Below are 21,869 nucleotides of genomic sequence, written 5' to 3'. Positions count from 1 at the left end.
TTCCGAAGACCTTGTCTGTTGCAGTCTGCGCACTGAATTCACTCCACCACTCCTTGTTGTGATTCTTTCTTTGACGTGCTTCTGCAGGTCCTCGTATGTCGCACCACGGACACCATAGGGCAATAGAGGTGACTCTATTTGTGACCAAGCATGGCAGAGGAGTATATGGGGCCAATGGACTCCAGGCATACGCAACCTCAGGCTAAACATCACAAACTTCCTATTAGTCCAATAACTGCTCTTTTGTTTGCTTGTTTGCTTGTTTGCTTCAAAGACTTAGGGAGAGGTTTGGAGAAGACATCTTCACTTTATGAGGCGCAAAATACGCTTTATATGTATGAGGATTAGAAACAAGCCCCTCTCATTCCCGTGTTGCCATACGAGACCCATCGTGAGCGTCAACATTCCACAGAGAACAGGCATCCTTTTCGAGGCTACCAGGGGGCCGGCGGATGGGTTGTGGATGCGGTCTGATATCGGTCTCCCAAAGTCGACAACTTGAAGCGCTGAGTGGTTGGCTAAGGCTGCCAGTCACTACGAAGAGGCCGACGTGATATGTGACGACTGTCTACTACATCGGCTACACCGTGTGACCGACAGCCTCTGTTCCAATGTTTTCCTCAACATGACTCAATGTTTATAAACTATGAGTTCCTCGCATACACTGCGATCATGCTGCAGTTGAGCATGAGATATGCCTGAAATGCATTGGGAAACAGGCTGTTGTATGTCAACAATGAGATGTTTCGTACTAACTTTGAGTAACTTCCGGTGCTAGTTCTGAGAACAAATTACTTTTGCATGCCCCCCCTCCCATCTCCGTTCCACAAACTGCATATATAGCAGTTCGTCCATCTTGTGACGTGCCTTTACATATGTTTGCTGTACCAGCGCCGGGTGCTAACCTCGACGGCCTACGTAGACCTCCAGTATTCATGCTGGCCATGGAAGGCAACAAATTCTACTCAAACCGAGACTGACTCACCATCAACCTGGAGAGCAACAGGCCGAAACATCATGAACAGTTACAGCACGACCAACCTAACCTAGCGCCCCATGCACCTCTACAAGAACAACTTCTGGGTCGTGGCTGAGGGGCTTGGCGATTGTGACGGCAGCGTCAACATTGAATCTCGAAAACCCAATGAGACGTGATGCGCACATCCTCCAACCGGGCGTCAAGGGCGTCAACGTCAGGTTCCTGGCGATCGACTTTGTCTCGGACAACTCAGGGGTTTGGCTACCTCACTGTGACCTACCTTGACACGTCGAGCCCAGCCTGACATTGTGCAGATCGACGTGCCGTCTGATGTCTATCAGACGTGCAAGGACTGGACGGGATATCAGGGAACCTGCCTAGGTACTGAACCTGTTCCTGGGATTGATCTCGACGTATGACGGACTTGGATGACGGACTTGGATCAGTGGTGCCCGGGAGGGTACGATGTCTGCAAGGATTTTGTACATACAAGTTTATAAAAACAAAAATGCATGCTTCAAATGCGAGGAATTTCTTCGAATAAATTTGTTTCAATTTTTGTCAGTTTGCTATACTTTCTCTGGGGTCCTCATTTTGCAGCTCCACCCCATGGGCAGTGGTTTAGGATATCTTGGTACGCCCGGGCGGCCCCACTCCGATGTCTCCCCGGCGATCGGCGTGGAATGACGTTGGGCCGACGGGTACGCAGGCCCGGCCAAGTGCATCATGATTTGCTTAAATCAACGACTAACCCGTCACCAGACTAGGACCATCACTTTTCTTTAACCTCCGACCAAATTTGAGTGGACGAGTGGACGCTGGCTCGGGGCGTGATGCCGAAAGCAACATGGGCACATCAAAAAAGCTTTTCATCACCTTGATCCGCACGCACCACGTCACGAGCCGCAAGAAGCTACAGCGCGTGAAAAAGGCAGCTGCGCACTTCGACATACCCTTCGTGCTGGTCCGCTACGGCGGCACTCCAGGCCTGATGTACGCCGAGAGCGACCAGGCACCAAACTTGGGCGCCTGGGTGAGCGCTGTGAAGGATCTGCGGTACAAGGATTTCCAGTGCGTCTATAAGCCTGAGATGAGGGCTCTGAACCAGGACGGCCCGGCTGCTGCGACGATGCCTGTGACTGCTGGGGCGTTTAATGAGATCGAGTCTGTTTCTTCGTTTGGGCAGGTCATGGAGAGTAAGGGACTGGGCGAGTGGTTCAAGACTGGCCTGCTGAGCAAGCGGGCTGGACAATTTGACGGGGATGAGTGATGCGCCGGGCCGAATGTCCTCAGGCCCTGGACGATCATCTGTCATCTTCGCGATGGATTACGAACCACTTGAAGCCATTTCGCCATACCCAGGTCTGAAGTACTCACAAGTCACTCATATCAAGATCACGACGGGCGCGCAGACGGACACAAACAGGGAACGATGCTACTTCTTGCCGTAGCGTTTACTGTGACGATCGCCGCCTCTTCTCGGCCTGAGCCTATCCGCTTCACCGCATTAAAGCATGCCTAATTACATCGTTAGGACAGACCTGAATCGGACCTTCCCACTCGTCATGTGCTCGAAGGCCTCCTGGACCTTTTCCAGCGGGAACTTCTCAATCATGCACTTGACCCCATGCGTCCCAGCAAACGCGATGGCCTCCTCACAGTCAAGCGCGTGCCCAGACGGCCACCCGTGCACACTCGCCGCCTTGGTGACCATCATAGCCGTGTCGAACTCCACCGGCCCGACCGGCGCCAGCACGATCAGCTTGCCCTGCGGCGCGAGCCCGCCCACGAGGGGGCTGATGGCCTTGGGGTTCGGCGCGGTGGAGCAGATCATGGCCGCGCCGCCGAGCTTCATGAGCGCCTTGGCCGGGTCCTCCTTGCTGGTGTCGACGTAGTGGTGCGCGCCGAGCTTGGTCGCGAACTCCTTCTTCTCGCTGCCGCTGCTGAGCGCCACCACCTCGTACCCCATCCTGCTCGCGTACTGCACGGCCAGGTGGCCCAGCCCGCCCAGCCCCTGCACCGCGACGATGTCGCCCTGCATCACGCCCATGCGGCGCATCGAGTTGAACGTGGTGACGCCCGCGCAGAGCAGGGGCGCCGCCTCGGCCGGGTCCAGGTCCTTGGGGATGCGGACGGCGGCCTCGGCCCGCAGGAGCACGTACTCGGCGTACCCGCCGTCCATGGTCACGCCGTTGATCTCCTCGTTGTCGCACATCTGGAACATGCCGCGCTGGCAGGACCGGCAGGTCCCATCGTGGCCTGTGGATCTTGGCGTCAGCGACAATGCTTACAAGAGTCTTGGATGCCCCCACTGCCAGTGGACGCTTATGGAAGCAGGGTGAGATGCGGAACCCTCGGGATTGCCATTGGGCTTGGAGGATGTGAGAACTGACCGCCGTGCCACGTCCCACCAACTCTCTCGCCCTCCTTGATGCGGGTGACGCCCTCTCCAACAGCGACGATATCACCGATCACCTCATGACCGGGGATACGAGGGAACGAGTTCCCCAGAAAGCCTTGTCTCATGAAGTCATCGGTGTGGCAAACGCCACAGGCCAGTGACTTGATGAGGACTTGGCCGGGGCCGGGAAGCTTGAGATCGATGTCCTTCAGGGTCAGTCCATCCCCCTTGTCATTGATGACCGCGGCTTTGAAAGTCTTTGGGAGTGATGGGGCCATCTTCTTCTGCGCGGCGATCACTCGAGGTAACTGAAGCGATCTGGATGAGATAAAAAGGTGTTGGTTATTGTTTCGATTTGGTTGTCACCTTCGCAAAGCTTAAGCTGAAAGAATGTTTTTACTGTTGGGCTTTCTGGTTATCATCTGGTAGTCTGCGATCAACGCTCTATTTATGTCCTTTCACGGAAAATTCAGATCTAACCCATAGGCGACATCAAGTCCGGACTTAATAAGCGTCATGCTCCTATCTGAGGGGTACTACGTTGTGTAATGAGCGGTGGGGTGTAAATGATTAGTGATATGGATCACAGTTTTGCCGGTCGATGGGGTGTTGTGCATCCATAGCAAAGGGAATATAGAGACGCCAACCAATCAATGACGACACGGACGTGTGCAGGCGATGAGCCGCCCGCCTGCAAGCCACCTAGGCACTTTTCGCCAGGCAGCTAGACCCGCTGGTTAGACCACAGCAGCCTACCTGAAGGCCGGAGTGGGCAAAGCTTCACACCTGGGCAGCGCTAATAAGGCAGGTTCCAAACACCCCTTGACTACAATGGGCCTCAAAAAGTCTCCCCATACTCGACCTCAGCACACTTACCCCCATCACCACCCACAACCTTTACTTCCACATAACTCTATGTAGAAATTTTTTTACAACAATTAGGTAATATAGTTTTATTCATTTTTAAATACTCTTTAAAACTATATATAGCTTCCACCTACAGCCTTATATATATACAGCCTAGTTAGTATATTATTAATTAGTATATTAATCTTAACCTACTTAATTACCTACTATATATTTTTTATATATTATATAAAATAAACAATATTTACCTTATTTCTAATCCTCTCCTATATATCTAAGTATATTCTATATATCTTTAACTTTAAAAGTACTTAAATATACTCAATAAGTATTAAATTAAATAAGTATATAAGCCATTAAAGGAGAGAGATCCTATAATCCAATATCCACTAATCCACTTACTAAACAATATAAATTTAAGTATTATCTTACTAAAAATCCTATATACTATTATAATTAAGTAATAAGGTCTCTTTAAGTACCTTAATATAAAAGTTCTAAATATACCCTCTTTTTATAACCTTATTATCCCACTCCATCACTATAAGGTCAATCTACCCACCTTTTTATATATACCCTTATATTATTATAGTAATTAGTAGCTTTTTATAAGGCTTTAAGTTAATTAAATCTAGTCTATACCTCTCTATAAAAAGCCTTTAAACCTACTTTAAAGGTCTTATAAGTAAGTTATATATAATATACTTATTAGAGAACATTACCTATTAAAGGTTATATAGTTAATAGTAGATTAATATAAGGGTATATTTATATATAAACTTAAAACTATAAACTCTTAATAACTAATTAATATCTTAAAGTTATTTAATTAACTATATATAGTAGTCCTTTTTATCTTCCTTTAAAAAAAGTATTTACTTTATAGTTTACTAATAGTTAATATAAAACTACTTTATATATTAGAAGAGTATATTATTATATATTAAAATATTCAATACTTTATAGATCTTACTATAAGTTACTTTAAGGTTCTTCTATATAAAAATTTTAATTAATAAATTCTCTATTTATTAAAATTATAAATCTCCTTATCTAAGATAAGAATTTCAGGTTATAGGTAGTTTTCTAGTACTTTTACTAGGTATTAATTATTATTTTATTAATATACACCTTAACTGCAATATATAACCTAAATTAATTAAAGTCTTATATAATTAATATTATAGCTCTCTAAACCTTACTTAGAGTTGTGATTGTATTTTGTATTTTATATTTTATATTTATATAAAATATAAAATATGTATTTGTATTTGTATTTTATATTTTATATTTTAGTATATTTATATTTATATTTATATTTTAATATTTTATATATTTTATATTTTATATTTTATATTTTTACATTCTATATTTTGTATTTTATATTTTAAAATATAAAATATATTTTAAATTATAACTTTAATTAATATAAGTTTTAATTATTTAATTATATAAATTTAAATATTTTTAATAAATATTAAAATTTAAATTTATAATTAAATATTAATTAAAATTCCTTTATTTATAAAAGAAATATTTTTATAAATTTTAAATATTTTAATTAAAATTATAAGTTATAATTTATAACTTATAATTAATATTATATATTAAATAAAACTTTATTTAATATTTAAATAATAAATAATAAATATTTTAAATATAATTAAAATTAATTAAATAAATATTAAACTTAAATAAATAAATATAAAATAATTATATAAATATAAATTATATAATTTAATTATTAATTTTAATTTTTAAAGTTATAAAATATAAATTATATAATATTAATATATAATTAAAAAATTAATATATTTTAATTTTAATTTTATTAATATATATTATTTAAAAAACTATATAATAAAAAACTTTTAACTTTTAAAACTTAGTAAGTTTTAATTTATATTAAAAAAAAATAAAATATTATACTTTAATTAGGATTTAAACTTAGGTCTCTTTAGTGATAATATGTGTGGTATGTGTTGCTAGAAGAAGATGGTTAAAGGGTAATAACTAGGATTTGAATTAGGGCGTTAAACCGTTGAGTTATTAAGGCTTAAAGTTAATTACTATTAAATTAGAGTAACTATATAATAAAAGTACTATTAGAAGTAAAGAATATAGTAATTTATAAGCTATTTATTATAAATTTTATTAATACTTTTAATTTTAATTCTTTTTTTTCTTTTTTATTATTTATTATAATATTCAATATATTATATATATTATATATATAATATATTTTATAAAACTAATAATTAATTATAATTAATTATTTAATTATTTATTTTATTTTATATTATTATATAATTAACTTTTATTTAATTTTTATTTAATTTTTATTTAACTTTTATTTAACTTTTATTTATTTTAAATATTATAAATTATAATATTTATATTTAATAATATTTAATATATATTTTTAATTTTTATTTATATTTTTATATTTTAATTATAAATATTTTTAAAATATAAATTAAAATATATAAATATAAACTTTTATAATATATATTATATAATAATTTTTAAAAATTAATATATATATATATATATATATATATATATAATATAAATATAATTATAATTATTATTAATATTATTATTTTTATATATAAATAAATTTATTATAGTTTTAATATAACTCTAATTACTATTTTCTTCTTTTAATTCTATCTTTAATATATTCTTATTGAATTCTACTTTTAAATCTAAATACTTTTAATTTTTAATAGTTTTTATCTTTTAATATATTTTATTATACTTAATTTCTTTCTAATATTATTTTTATAAATTTATATATCTATTAGTTATAATATTTATATTAATATTAAAATTCCTTTTATTATTATTAATATTATTAAAATATTTAAATATTTAAATATTAATATTAATAAATTTAAATAAAAGTTTTATTAATTTCTATTATTTTAAAATATTAAGTTATTAATAAAATAAATTAATATTATATATAATATAAAGTTAATAATTATTATAAAATAACTTATATTATATAGTTTTTAAGTTTTTAAAATACTTAATAACTTTACTTTTAAATTGTAATTTATATTTATATTTTTATAGTATTTAATATAAAAATTAAGCTTAATATAAACTTTTCTTTTAATTTTTAGTTTTATTTTTTTAAATAAAATAATAGGTTAAGTTAAGTTTATAAATATATTTGTTTTAAGGGTTATATTTATATTAGGTAATATTTTAACCTTTTTCCTTTTTTTTATTTTATTTATTATTTTTATAAATTTTAAATTTATTAATTAGTTTATTATATAAAAACTTATATAGTTAGTTTAATATAATATATATTTATTACTTTAATTTTTCTACTATTAATTTTTATATATAATTTATAAATTTTTAATTTATATTTAATATTTTATATATATATTTAATTATTTTAAGGATCTAATAGTATAGTAAATATATATATTTTATATTATTAAATTAATATATTATTTTAAGTAAAGTTATTTGGAAAATAATTATTTAATTTATTTAATTTTATATTAATAGTTTTTAAAATAAGGTGAATAAAAGTGTAAAATTTAAATAAATTATAGTTAATATATATTATTTATATTAATTAAGAGTAAATATACTTATATTATTCTTAGACTTTCTATTTTTTATTTTTATATAATTCTTTTAAATTTAATAAAACTTTATATATATATTTAATAAGAGGTAATATTAAACTTAAAGTAGTGTATTTTCTTTTAGAAAATAATAATAGGCTTGTAAAAGCTAATAATATATTTTTAAATTTTTAATTTAATTTTACTTTTTTATAAATATTTAATTTTTATAGAATATTATGATTAAAGTCTTTAAGTAGTTAATTAATAGGGTTTTTAAAGTTTAATGCTATATTTATTATTTTATATAATAAATTTTAATAGGTATTAATATTAATAAAATTTAAATTATTAATATATTTTAAAATTAATATTAAATAAAGGGTTAATTTATACTTAATGGAATTAAAGTTTAATTTTATTAATAGAGAGATCCCTTTAATTTATATTTTTAATATTTTTAATTATTACTTTTAATTTATTTATTTTATTTAATTACTATTACTACTTATTATATTTTATTAAATAGATTTATATAAAGTTAATATATAATTTAAAATAAATAATATTAATTAAAATAAATACTTAATAATTTATTAAAATCTTATTTTTTTACTTTTAGAAATTTGTTTTATTTATTTAATTTTATATAAAATAGTAAATAATTTAATATTTTATAATTCTTTACTATTAATTATACTTTTATTAAAAATTAATTATAATTTTAGTAATTAAATTTAATATATATATTATATATTATATATTATTATTAAAGTTTATAGTGTTTTTAAGATAATATTCTACTTTAAACTTATTAAGAAAAGTATTATTATTAGATTTATTATTTTATATAATACTATTATATAATTAATATATATTTATATATATATATATATTAAATAGATTATTTTATATAAATAAATTATATTTAAGTAATAAAAGTAATTTATATTTATTAATAGAAGTAGTTAGTATATTTAAAGGAATTAAGATATTATTTTTAAATATTTTATATATATATACTCTATTATAAGCCTTATTTAAAATTTAAATCCTATTATAATATTAATATTAATATTAAATTATAAATATATATATATATATAATATAAATTTATATATTTATTAGTTAATAGTTAAACTTTAAATTCTTATTAATATAATTTATAATAACTCTTAAATAACTATTTAAATTAATAAAAACTATATATCTAGTTACATAGAAATTCCTTTATTATTTTTAATTCATTTTTAATTATATTTTTAATATCTTAAATAGTATCATTATAAGTAATTTATAAATATATTTATAGTTTCTAATAATATAATTTAAGTACCTTATTATTAAATAATTTATTAATATTATTATATTTAAAATTAAATTAATTAGAAATATTTATTTATTTAAATAATAAGTTAAATTATTAAATAATAATAAAAATAGAATATTAAAAGATAAATTATTATCTAATAAAACCTAATAACTTTTAAATATATTTTATTATTAATAGAATTATAAGTAGAGGAAAGTATTTATTTTTTTTTATTTTATTAAAAGATTTTATAATAGATAGTTAACTATTTTTTAAAATATTAAGTCTAATATATTAGTTATATTAAAGTTATAACTTTCTTTTATTATTAATTAATAATAATTTTAAATTATTATTTATATATATAATTAACTAATAATATATTAAACTTTTTCTAATTTTTATTATATACTATTTAAGGATAGTACCTCTTATAGTATAAAGTTCTATTAAAACTAATTTAAGGCTTAGTAGTATTAAAATAATATATATAATTATAATTAAATATAATATATATAAATACTATTTTTAAAGGGTTAAATAATTGATTTTTATAATTTATATATAAATAACTTATTTTTAATTAAATATAAATATAAAGGTTTAAAATTAAAAGTAGGTTAATTTTCTTTTGTTTTTATATTCTTTATTTTTTATTTAATTTTTAAATAGTGTATTAAGTGTTATATTATTATTAATAGTACTTTTATTATTATTAATATAATTTTTATTACTTAAATTAGATTCTTATATATTTTATATTTTAAGTTTATAAGCTAAAGGTCTAAGGTTAAAAGAAGGGTTAAATATTATATTAATATATAATAATTAATATAAGGAAAGTTAAATAGTAATATAAACTATATAATTATTTTAATAATATAATAATAATTTATTAAAAAAATATAAATAAAATAAAAAATAAAAGAAAAGTAAATAATTTATATATTAAAAACTTATATTTAATATATAATAATATAATAACTTAAAGTTTATTTATATAATAGTTTTAAATATAAATATATAATATTTTTAAATATAATAAATTAATAATTTTAATAATTAAATATATTAAAGTTTATTTATTTATAACTTTAAATATAACTATATAATAATTAAATAGTTTTAAATATAATAGTTTAATAGTTTTAAATATAAAAGTTTAAAACTTTTTAATTATTAATTATTAAAGTTTATTTATTTATAACTTTAAATATAATTATATAATAATTAAATATTTTTAAATATAATAGTTTAATAGTTTTAAATATAAAAGTTTAAAACTTTTTAATTATTAATTATTAAAGTTTATTTATTTATAACTTTAAATATAACTATATAATAATTAAATAGTTTTAAATATAATAGTTTAAAACTTTTCTTAAATATTAATTATTAAAGTTTCTTTATTTATAGCTTTAAATATAATTATATAGTAGTTAAATAATTTTAATTTAAATATTTAATAATTTAATAAGTTAATTTAACTTAATACTTATAAAATAAAAATATAATAATTAATAAAAATATAATTTAAATACTTTTTAACTATTATATTTATTATATTTTATTTATATAAAATAAAAGTTTTTTTAATTTTATTTTATTCTATTTATTATTATTATTATTACCTTTTCTATAACCTTTTATATTTATATATATATAAATACTATATATATATACTTATATATATATATATATATTATAATAACTTTTATAATTATTTTATTATATTATATATTATAATAATTATTTAATATAATTAATTTATTATTAACTTTAAGATCTTTATTAATAATTAATATTTTATTATAAATAATATTATAAATAATAAAAATAGATAATTCTATTATAATATTTAATAACTTTATTATTATAAAACTTATTAATAAATTTATATATATAAATATTAAGGAAATTCTATATAATAAAGTTATATATATTATATATAATAATATTAATTTTAGTTAAATATTAAAGATATTATACTAAATTAATAAGAGTATTTATAACTATTTATTATTTATATTAATAGGATATATATATAATTAAACCTTTTATTTAATTATATAATTATATATTTATATAGTTTTTAGTTTTTAATTATATAAGTATATAGTTAATATATTATATTTATATACTTTTAATATTATATCTTTATAAATATTTAATATTTTATAAAAGAAAAGTTATTTTATATAATATAAATAATTATTTTAATATAAATAACTAAAATAAAAATATAAAAATATATAAATTTATATATTTATTTTAAAGCTATAAAATAAAAACCTTAATCTTAATAAAGTATTAATCCTTATTATAATACTTTTTCCTTACTAATATTTATAAAAACTTTAACCTTAAACTATATTAAATATTTTACTATATTTAGTAGTAAATACTCCTTTAATTATACTAATTTTTTCCTTTTTCTTCCTTTTTCTTTAAAATATACTAATATTTTTAGTTTTTAAAGATAGAGTTAAAGGTATAGAAAATACTTATAACTAAGGGTTTTAAAATATTTTCTATAAAATTTTATTATAAGTTAATTTATTATTATACTCCCTAAAATAAGTATTAAATATAGGTTTTATATCTATTAAATTCTTAATTTAAAATTAAAACTTTAAAACTTTATAAAATTTTTAATAAAAATATAATAAAATAATAAATATTAAAGAATAAACTTATAGTAAAAATATCTTTTAATTTATTATATTTAAGGAATTAAAAAATATTATTAAATAGAGAAAAAGGGCTATTAAATAGTATATACCTTAAGGTTAATAACACTATTTATAGTATCCTTCTATTAGTTAGTACTTTAATAGGTTAAAGAGATTACTTTAAAAGTATTATTAATAATATAGGATATCTATTCTAGATAAAATAAGAGATCTTTAAGGGTTAATAGAAGTTTATTAAATAAAAATAATACTTATTAATTTTAATAAATAGAGTATATTAAAGAAAGGTTAAAATTAAAAAGAGATAGAAGGAAGTACTTTATTATTTATCTTTTTTTATTATATCTATTTATTATAACTTTAATCTTTATATTTATCTACTAATAGTCCTATATTAAAGATATAATATTTAAAAGTTAAATTCTTACTTAAATAAAAGGAAGAGATTTAAAAATAAAGAGAATAAAAGTAAAAATAAATATATAATATTTTATAAATTTATAATTAAAGATTACTATTTTTAAAAATAACTATTAAATTAAACTAAATTTCCTAATTATAATAATATATTTTTATTTAAAATAATCTTATTTATAATATATTAATTTATATAAATAATATTTAAATATATAATAATAAAACCTAATAATTAAATAAAACTATATTTTAAAGTTAAATTAAATATTAAATTATTTTATTAAAATATAACTATTTTAATAGATTTTGTAAAATATTATATATATATATATATAATTTAAAAAAATAAAATATATAAAAATATATTAAATAATATTAAAAGTATATATATTAATTATATCTTTAAATATAAAAGTTATTATTAAAGATTACTATTAAAATCTTTAAAAAATATTTATAAATATATTATATTAATATAAATATATATAAATAAAGTTTAAAAACACTCTAGCTTACTACTTAGAGAAATAAAAGTTTAAATTTAATAATATATTAAAGTTAATTATTTTATTTTTAAGAATTTAAATAAAATATTTATAAAATATAAATATATAAAAAAGTAATTATTTAGTTTTAATAATATAGTTTACTATATTAATATATATATATATACTTAATTATAATAATTAGAATATATACTAAGAAAATAAATACTTAATAGTTAAATAACTTTATATAAAGGAATAATTATTATTATATTATTTAATAATATAATAATATAAGTATATAAGAATATAAATATAAAATTATAACTTTATATCTTTTAAAACTATATAATTTTATTTTAAATAATATATATTTTATATTTTTAATATTAATATTTAAACTATTAATATTATATATTAAAATATATAAATTTATTATAAAATAGGTATTTAACTTAAAAACTTTAAATATTTAATATAGATTTTATATATAAGTTATTTTATATTTTATATAAAATATAAAATATAATTATATAAATAATAAATATAAATATTATATTTTATATTATATATTTTATATTTTATATATTAATATAAAATATAAAATATAGTATTTATATTTTATATTTTATATTTTATATTTTATATTTCTAATATATTTATATTTATATTTATATTTTAGTATTTCGTGTATTTTATATTTTATATTTTGTATTTTTATATTTTATATTTTGTATTTATATTTATATTTTATATTTTATATTTTTATATTTATTATAACTCTAACCTTACTTAACTTATAATATATGTTATAATTTCCTAATACTTTTAATAAAAATAAATATTTTTTTAAAGGTATATTAGTTAATAGAGAGAAGTTTTTATAAAGTGGGTATATTAACGCGTATCACGAGAATTTATGGCGGGATATGAATGTGGGGAGACTTTTTGAGGCCCACTGTAGTCTTGTGCCAGCACGGCGATAGCCCCGTTACTGCCGTCGGCAGTCGGCAGTCGGCTTTGTGTAAGGCCTTGAATATGCTCGAAACAGGAGTTTCTCTAATAAGTACTTAGCTATCTTAATAGCATCGGCTATAGAGTAGTTAGTTCTTATTTTTATAGTAGCTCACTAATTAATAATCAAGGTTATTACTCACTACACATAGTATAATTAATGTACTATAGTATATATAAATAAGCCTACTATATTTTATTATATTAAAAGTATTTTAAGTTTTATTTTATAATATTAAAAACTATTTTTAAATATAAAGTTAAAAGATTTATAATTATAATTTTTAATTAATTTTTATTTAATTATTTTATTATATTATAATTTAATTTAACTTTATTTAAACCTTTTTTAAACTTTATAAAAGTTTTTATTTCTATAAATATAAATTTAAAATTAAAACTTTTAAGTTTAAATTTAAAATTTTTATAGATTTTAATATACTTTAAATTAGGTTTATAATTTTTAACTTTTTAAAAATATATTAATTATTTTAAATATTAATAACTTCTCTTTAAAATAAAGATCTACCTTTATATAATTATAAATTTAATTATTAATAGTTATTTCTTTTATAAAATTATTAAAACTATAAATCTAAATATTATATATAATAATAGAGTATAGTTACCATACTTAATTATTTTTTAATTTAATTAAGTGACTACTTTTAAGTAGTTTTACTTATAGAGGTAATAGATAGGTATTTACTTATAGAATAAAGTTAAAACTCTTAGAGGAATAGTAGCTTTATCTTTACTTATTTTAACTAACTTAAAAGGCTTAAGTTATATAGTAACTTTATATATAGTATTTAATAGCGTTAAGACTAACCTATAGTTCGTAATAACTTTAACTTTTAATATACCGACTTAAACTAATTAAGTATAGCCTAGTATATTAATATAGAAATATATTTTTTAATAATAAATAATATTATAAATATAGATTATAAAGTTATTATAAAAAGTTTTATATAATAAAGTTAGTTAAATTAATCTTTAAAAATATATAATATTTTATTTTTTTAAAAGTCTAACTATTTACTTTTAACTTAATAATAGAATGAAAAAAATATAAATAGTTTATAATATTAAAGACTTCATTTTATATAATATAATATATTTAAGTTTAAATAAAGGGGAGGGTAGAGGGATAAGAACGGAGGTGGAAGGAGAAAGCTAATTAAGTAACTAGATAAGAGATAAAAGATAAGATAAGATAAAGAGAAGATCAACAGTAAAATAACGTTTAATTTAGAGGAGCTGTTGCTGCTAGATGTCAAAGACTCGGAGAAACTACTACTACTAGCACTTGAGATGTCAATTCAGAACTAGCAGTTACAGCCTGTTCAGTTAATAGAGACTTAAAGCTAGTACTTATAGGCTCTTACAAGAATACCAACTCGGTGATTGATGTAACAGACGTAGTTATTGGCTCTTAAGTAGAACTAGATTCTAGGCTCGTACCTGTGGCCTCCTTAGCCGGCAATGGCCCGGCGATTGTACTTGTGAAGTCTTCCGAGGATGTCGAGGACCATGATTCAGAGCTGCTACCTATGATTTTTCCAGTCGACGACGATTCAGAGCTCGTGCTCGTCGGCTCTTTGAGTGACTCTGATCCGGAGGGAGTGCTTGTTGGCCCCTCAGGGGCAGTGGGTTCCAGGCTCGTAGTCGTGACCTCTTCAAGATTGGACTCGGAACTAGTACTTGTGGGTTCCTCGGATGAATTTGAGGCAGAGCTGCTACTCATAGGCTCTTCCACGGAAGTCGACTCAGTGGATGTACTCGTTGTCTCTTCGGACATGAATCCAGAGCTAATACTCGTGGGTGCTTCAGTTGGTGAGAAACCGCGCGGGTAGACTCTTGGAGAGTCGTTGACGAGGCTGACGGAGGAGCTGATTCAACGGTCATACTTGGGGGCGGTTCAGTGGATGGGAAGCCAAAACTGCTGCCATTTGACTGTTCGGAAGATCTTCACGAGGCTGGTTCGGACCTGGTACTCGTTCGCACCTTAGACTTGGATGCAGGACTAGCGGTTGTTGCCTCGCCCGAAAAGGGCATTAATTCAGGGGTGCTCATTGGCTTACATGAATCTCATCATAATCGGGGGCGTCGCAGGCGGAATGTCAGCGGCCGCACGCGCACGTCGTCTGAACGAGTCAGCTCACATAACTGTCGTCGAGAAGGGCCCATATATCAGCTTCGCCAACTGCGGCCTACCGTATGCACTGGGCAGATTTATCGACAGCGATGCTCATCTGATTTTGGGGTCTCCGGAATTCTTTCGTGACCGCTTTAACTTCGGCCCGCCTCAACATCGAAGTTGTTGCCATCGACAGACAAAGGTAAATAGATCACACTACTGAAATACACCGCCCAAGGAAAGACCGTCATCAAATTACTACTTTTTTTCAGCTACCTAGCATCTGAGGAAGACCTGTTGCCCCCATCTGTTTGATCAAGGGGGAGCAAGGTGCTCACCGGTCTCCTAGTTGCAGACGCCACATAATTTCTGTGACACCTGAATAAGGCTCCCGGATTTTTCGCAGCCTGACTTTTTTTACCATGGGGGCGCAGACATAAGATCTGACGCCAGTCAAATCCCAGGCAGACAGTGAGTGTATCCCTCTCAAACAGACGAACGTGAGATGATTGGGCAGTATTCAGCCGTGGGGATGAGCTGAGCCTGTCGTGTCGCTCTCGTCTTACAAAATTTGGCACTCCTCCTCAGAATTGTGCCGTTCTAAAGGTTGCATCCAATAGGAAATAGAACAAAGCTGAGCATCCCAGGCTTGGCCTTGATTCTAAAATGGTCCAGGTGCGCGTCTCAGCAAAGGCTCCCGTGGAGTAGACTCTACACATGCCCATCAGCTTCAGCCCACCTCCGGGGCCGATATTTGTCTCTTTCCTACAAAATCTCTTTTGCGGAGGGATGCCCACCAATCCACCGAAGTACTGATAATCATAAATGAGATGATCAATTGTGTCCTGACGTCTCACCCATTTCCTTGAATATCTTGAACCACTGAAAATACGACAGTCAATCATACCAAAACCCCCTATTTCAACTACACATCTCAAATATGCCTGCGAATTGGAGCGACCCATACAGAAATTATGACCACTATTTCCCGCGACCAGGTTCACTACCTCTTCAAAGACGGGCCAGAGTTCATTTTGAGGATGATCCTCCCTCAATTTCCCGAACCTGGGTTGACTCCTTTGCAAGGTCTGGTCAGTTTGGCCACCATTCTGCTGCCACTGTCGGTACGCGACACGTGCGAAGGCCACACAGTCCACTGCCGGTATTCCAAAGCTCAAGGCGCCACTCATCGCCACTCACAACTGGATACAGCGATGTCTACTACAGCAATAGGATGCATCAACCTCCGCCTCCTCTACCTGTCCATCTAGGCACTACCTGGAATTACGAATATCATGCACCTACACAGATGTCTCGCGCAGTCTGGCGAGACTATTATTTCGATCACGGCTCGAGATACACCACTGAAGCAACCTTGGGAAGAAATTTTGATCAGAGTGATGATAGAAGAAATGCCGAACGACATCGCGACTGGGAGAGTTATCTGTATGGTGATGTTAACACACAGCGCAGACGAGTGGTGGAAGTAACACCACCCAGAGAAGTCCCAAGGGTGTCCGCCACTTCCTACCCGGAAATTGATCGCATCATGAGCCAACAGAAGGTAGCCGAGCGGCAAGTTATCCGCCTTGGGGAGCAGCTGGAACGAATGAGGCAGAATGAGAAAATTCGAACCAGGGACAGACGTACCCGATAGGTAACAATACCACGTGCAATACCTATCAGGCTAGCAACTCAGATAGTAACACTACCTAGGCATCTTTGCAGCCTCAGGATGACTCTTTGAAACCTACATTGGAGAACGAAACGCGCTGGTCTGCTGCAAGGCTTCCGATCCACGAAGATGATAAAACAAGGAAAGACCTACGAGATAAAGGCACATCGACACGAGGAGGTTTTACGTGGTCTAGACAGACAGCCTTGCCAGACTAATTAGGAACTTAGACCGTCTGGTGAAATAGAAATCAATGATGTCCCTGGCTCCTATGATATCGACCGAAGAGAGATTGGCCTACTAGTATCTGGTAAAATACAACGCCCTCAATATTCAAAACGAGTAAACTGTGTCGAGGCCAGTGTCAGATCGTGTGTGTGTGTCTTGCAGACCGAATTAGTTGAAGCTCAAGACGGACCCATGAGGCTTGGTCACATATGGAACCATGGTGTCTAAGCATGGATAATATGGACCGGTCTACATAGCACAGCCGCTTTGCTCTGCAGGTATACAACATTCAACATATACTTCAGACGACACTCCTGAATCCTCAGTCACGATCCGGTCCAGTCCATCGTCATCGTTCACTTGAGCTTGATCGGTTAGCCTTCCATGTCGGTCGACATGCGACAGATCCGTGCCCTTGCCTATAAGAACGCTCTGGTCACTGTTATACGCCGGCCGGCCGGCCTTTTGTTCAGCACATATGTCTTCGCCATCGCCATCCTGTGATTCCACGTCGCCTTGCTGTCAATACTGTCATCGTCCGTCTGAAATGGAGTCTAATCTCCCTCTTCAGTCAAATCGCTTGCCGAGACAATCAAAAAGTGGTTCATAATCGTTCTGCCTGACAACCTTGGCCCAGGCGTCAGCCGAGTCATCGATGCCTTCTCCGAGTTGATCCCGAACAATAAATAGGCCTTCACGAATACAAAATTAGACCTAGAAGGACTATGTGCGACCGATCTGAGGGGAAGAGCGGATCTTATGGCGCAGTAATCTTTGTCGACTCGCCCTTGACGCCTAATAAAGAAAGAAGTTGGAACAGTCGAAAAGCTTGGAGATATACCATCAGGGCGGATCCGACACTCAACGACAAGAATTCCGATGCGACCAGCCTCAATGGAGACACTGGTATTCGAGAGACGACATCAATTTTCAACATGCCTCTCCCATTGAGCTTGACCAGCAAGGCACCCAGGAAGACGTCCACCTGCCGCTGCAGGTCGCCATTGACAAGGCTATAACGAACTCGACAACTCAACCAGAGGTTTTCAGGTTCACAGAAGAGACGCAAGCAGAGGCGACGAAGGCGGACCTGTAGAACCGCGTGGAGAGTGTTTCCCAAGTCTATGTCTTCACACTGACATGCGCACATTACCTGATGATCTATCGCCTGACGAGATTCATCACTGGCGAGAGGAAGTCGGGAATTCCCCAATTTCTCGAAGCCATGGGTATTTCCATGGGAAGGCCAGACGTGGTGGTCATGGCGGACCTCGGAAGTAGGCAAGCTCTCCTGCATGCAGTTTCATCCAACTATCCGAAATACCTAGGTACATCAACAACATGCCTCCATCAGGTAACTTAAATCTAACGCCAATGCACCGTGTGATCTGCACAAGAGTTGGCCTATTCACCCCTACACACAATTTGATGCGGCTGAGAAGCCAACATGCATCCAAGCATGTCGATCACGGTCAGACAGTCATCAGAATGCAGGGCCACGCACTCTAAGCGGGGGGCGTTGGGGGTAGCGGGCCACTGATCACAACCCTGAAAAAGACCTACCTCATTGATGTGATCTCTGCTGTTGGTTTTACAATATTGCAACCCTGCATTGTACTTAACACCCTCTTTGGCCCCCATCCCCCGCCCGTCCAGAGAATCTTTCGGAGCTCATGGCTCTGTGGTTGGATCGCTACAGTCTGCCCAAATGAGAGAATTTATGAGTCAAGTCAGCTTCCCTTGGACGGCGAGTTCGAGTGCAGAGAGAGGGGAATAGGGCCATGGGCTATCCAAGCAGTAATCGCAGAAGACCTTAAACAATACATCTGCTCGACAACGATGGACAGCAGCGCAGCCGTTTGCAGCATCCGCGTCTCACTATTACCCCTGACTGGCCAAATGCTGCATAGACCCCAATCGGTGCCTTGATCCATGGATGCATTTTGTCACTGTGTTACCGTGGATGAGTACAGAAAGGGAAGAAGCCGGGGGGTGACACAGTGTTGCCTACGCTCGCTTTCGCTCAACCCAAAGAATGCGGGTCACTTTGATTCGTGCCGAAGCAGAAGTACGCAGCTTGAAGGTTGACCTAGATTGCTCGTCAGACCTAAAACTACGTCACAAGCGGCTCTTTCGGCCATCTTAGCCTTCTCTCTTTCACCTGTGTGCTTGTAACGCGGTGCTGGCACAGCTCTTACCCCACGGTCACCGTGAGAGAAGTGAATGCTGAAGCCTACATAAGTGCACTCTGGCTGAACATGCAGGCAGCGTCTTGTCTTTCTCCATTCCAACCTACAACCCCAAAATAAATTTTGACGACTCCTAATCAAGACCAACATGGCGCAGAACTCTGATACGTACATCTTCACGCGGGATTATTTAGACAACACTCGGTTTGTGTTCAGCTCTCAACAGTGGCAGTTCCGATCATTAACCACATACTGTAAACAGCATCAACCTGCAGCACTACCTCTGGGTCGAGTCTTTTGGCTATCTCGTCCACCCAAAGATACCTCTCGATAGAAATAGTCTTAGGATTGCTGACGTCGGAACTGGCACCGGGTGAGGAACCTCAAACCTTGAATCAGACGAAACGAAAAGCTAACATGTACTGGAGGATCTGGTTGACGAGTTTGGGGGCCAAGCTACCTCCCTCCGTCCAGCTCGACGGCCTGGACGTGTCCTTTCACGCCGCCCCGCCATCAACATGCCTCCCGGCCAACGTACGCTTTCAGCACTGGGATATCAAACAGCCGCCACCAAGTGAGATCGTCGGGGTCTACGATGTCGTTCACCTGCGCAACTTCCTCTTTGTGCTAGGCCAAGACGACCTTCCCGGGGTGACGGCCAACATCTCTAAGCTCCTCAAGCCGGGCGGCTACGTGCAGTGGGGCGAGCCAGACATGGCCTCATGGCGTATCGCAAAGACCAAGCCTGACTGCAAGACAGCTGCTTTGGAAAAGCTGTTCAGGCAGACCCAGGCACAAGACAAGCGGTTAGAGTCGCCGTGGGTCTCTCACCTGGCTGGGCACCTCGGCGAGGCCGGCTTTGATGCTATCGAGTCCGACGTTCGGGATATTCCGTTGCATTTGGAGCTGGCCACCCAGGAGTGTAACCTGCTACTGCCGGAACAAGTCATGCGCAAGTCTGGGAAGGCCCAGGAGGGCTCGGAGAAGATGGCATTACTCCGTGAGCTACTGCAGGAGGTCGCGGCTGAGACCCGCGAGGGGGCTTTCTGGGCCTTCACCCGGCACACCGTCATTGGCAGGAAGCCCGAGTGATGGATGAGAAGAGTTGCGAGGCAGCAGGGCAGCTTCGCGGTAGGTTCCAAACCTTTGACGTCGTGTGCAAGCAGGGAGATAGCGCCGTTACTGCCGTTGGTAGTCGGCATTGTGTAAGCCTTGAGTGTGCTCCGAACATGAGTTTCTCCGATTGGTAGCTCTCTATGATAGTGTCGGCTTTGGAATACTTAGTTTTCACATTTCCGATTACTCGCTCATTAATAAGCGAGCAGCAGTATAAGTGCTGAGGGCATCTATTGATTCCAGCCGGCGGGGATAAAGGGCGCCTGTTCCTAACCTTGGAACACGTCCGTATTGACGACCCTCTGTGTATAAACCCTGAAGAGCCATTAATATCCAGTCAGACGCGTGCGTCGAAACAGATTTACCTCGCCAGGCCCGGTCGTCCTCGTAAGCATGCCCGTCGATCCAATGGTCTGGCCTCATCGCTGGACACATGCGCGGTGCGAGAACAGGCCTCCACGAACGACTCGGAACAGCTGGGATCAACGTTGTGTATGCCAAGCACAATAGACGCGTATGTACCGAAACGCTACGCAGTTGTATCGCGTCTCGAAGGATGAGGCAAAATCCTAAAGAGAATAACACAAAAAAAAAACAGTACGTTAGACGAGCGTCTGGCTGAATTTTGCGCCCGGGGCAGTTGCAGAGGTATGCAGGCCCGCTTGGGCGGCCATTTCTCGGGGAGGTATAAAGTTCTCACGGGCGGGCCTAGATTTCCACTGTCATGCACATGGTAAAGCTGTGCTGGCTCCGACCG

The 21,869-nt window shown here is 32.2% G+C and overlaps 3 protein-coding genes across 3 annotated transcripts; 2 read left to right on the top strand and 1 right to left on the bottom strand.

Moving 5' to 3' along the window:
- Positions 1 to 1,745: 1,745 nt before the first annotated feature.
- Positions 1,746 to 3,949, bottom strand: KVR01_010620 (uncharacterized protein). The gene is made up of 3 exons (XM_044788300.1): positions 3,781 to 3,949; positions 3,373 to 3,698; positions 1,746 to 3,238 (listed from the first exon to the last, which is right to left on the bottom strand). The coding sequence occupies exons 2-3, from the start codon at positions 3,656 to 3,658 to the stop codon at positions 2,502 to 2,504; spliced, it is 1,023 nt and encodes a 340-aa protein (XP_044640779.1). The 5' UTR covers positions 3,659 to 3,698; positions 3,781 to 3,949; the 3' UTR covers positions 1,746 to 2,501.
- Positions 1,827 to 2,249, top strand: KVR01_010562 (uncharacterized protein; the record flags this gene model as incomplete). Its single annotated transcript, XM_044784190.1, has 1 exon — positions 1,827 to 2,249. One exon carries the CDS (start codon positions 1,827 to 1,829, stop codon positions 2,247 to 2,249), a length of 423 nt encoding a protein of 140 aa, XP_044640721.1.
- A 16,195-nt stretch (positions 3,950 to 20,144) lies between the features above and the next one.
- On the top strand, positions 20,145 to 21,088 carry KVR01_010387 (uncharacterized protein; the record flags this gene model as incomplete). Its single annotated transcript, XM_044794441.1, has 3 exons — positions 20,145 to 20,200; positions 20,259 to 20,369; positions 20,425 to 21,088. The coding sequence occupies 3 exons, from the start codon at positions 20,145 to 20,147 to the stop codon at positions 21,086 to 21,088; spliced, it is 831 nt and encodes a 276-aa protein (XP_044640546.1).
- Between the last annotated feature and the right edge of the window lie 781 nt (positions 21,089 to 21,869).

Source organism: Diaporthe batatas (genome assembly GCF_019321695.1).
Source record: "Diaporthe batatas strain CRI 302-4 chromosome Unknown Contig00013, whole genome shotgun sequence".
Classification (NCBI taxonomy): domain Eukaryota; kingdom Fungi; phylum Ascomycota; class Sordariomycetes; order Diaporthales; family Diaporthaceae; genus Diaporthe; species Diaporthe batatas.
This window is presented reverse-complemented; position numbering and strand designations above follow the sequence as displayed.

Bases quoted from the DNA above. Each gene is read 5' to 3' on its own strand.
- KVR01_010620 (XM_044788300.1), bottom strand. From the start codon at position 3,658: ATGGCCCCATCACTCCCAAAGACTTTCAAAGCCGCGGTCATCAATGAC. The intron at 3,239-3,372 runs GTCAGTTCTCAC...CAAGATCCACAG, and splicing joins TGGTGGGACGTGGCACGGCG to GCCACGATGGGACCTGCCGG.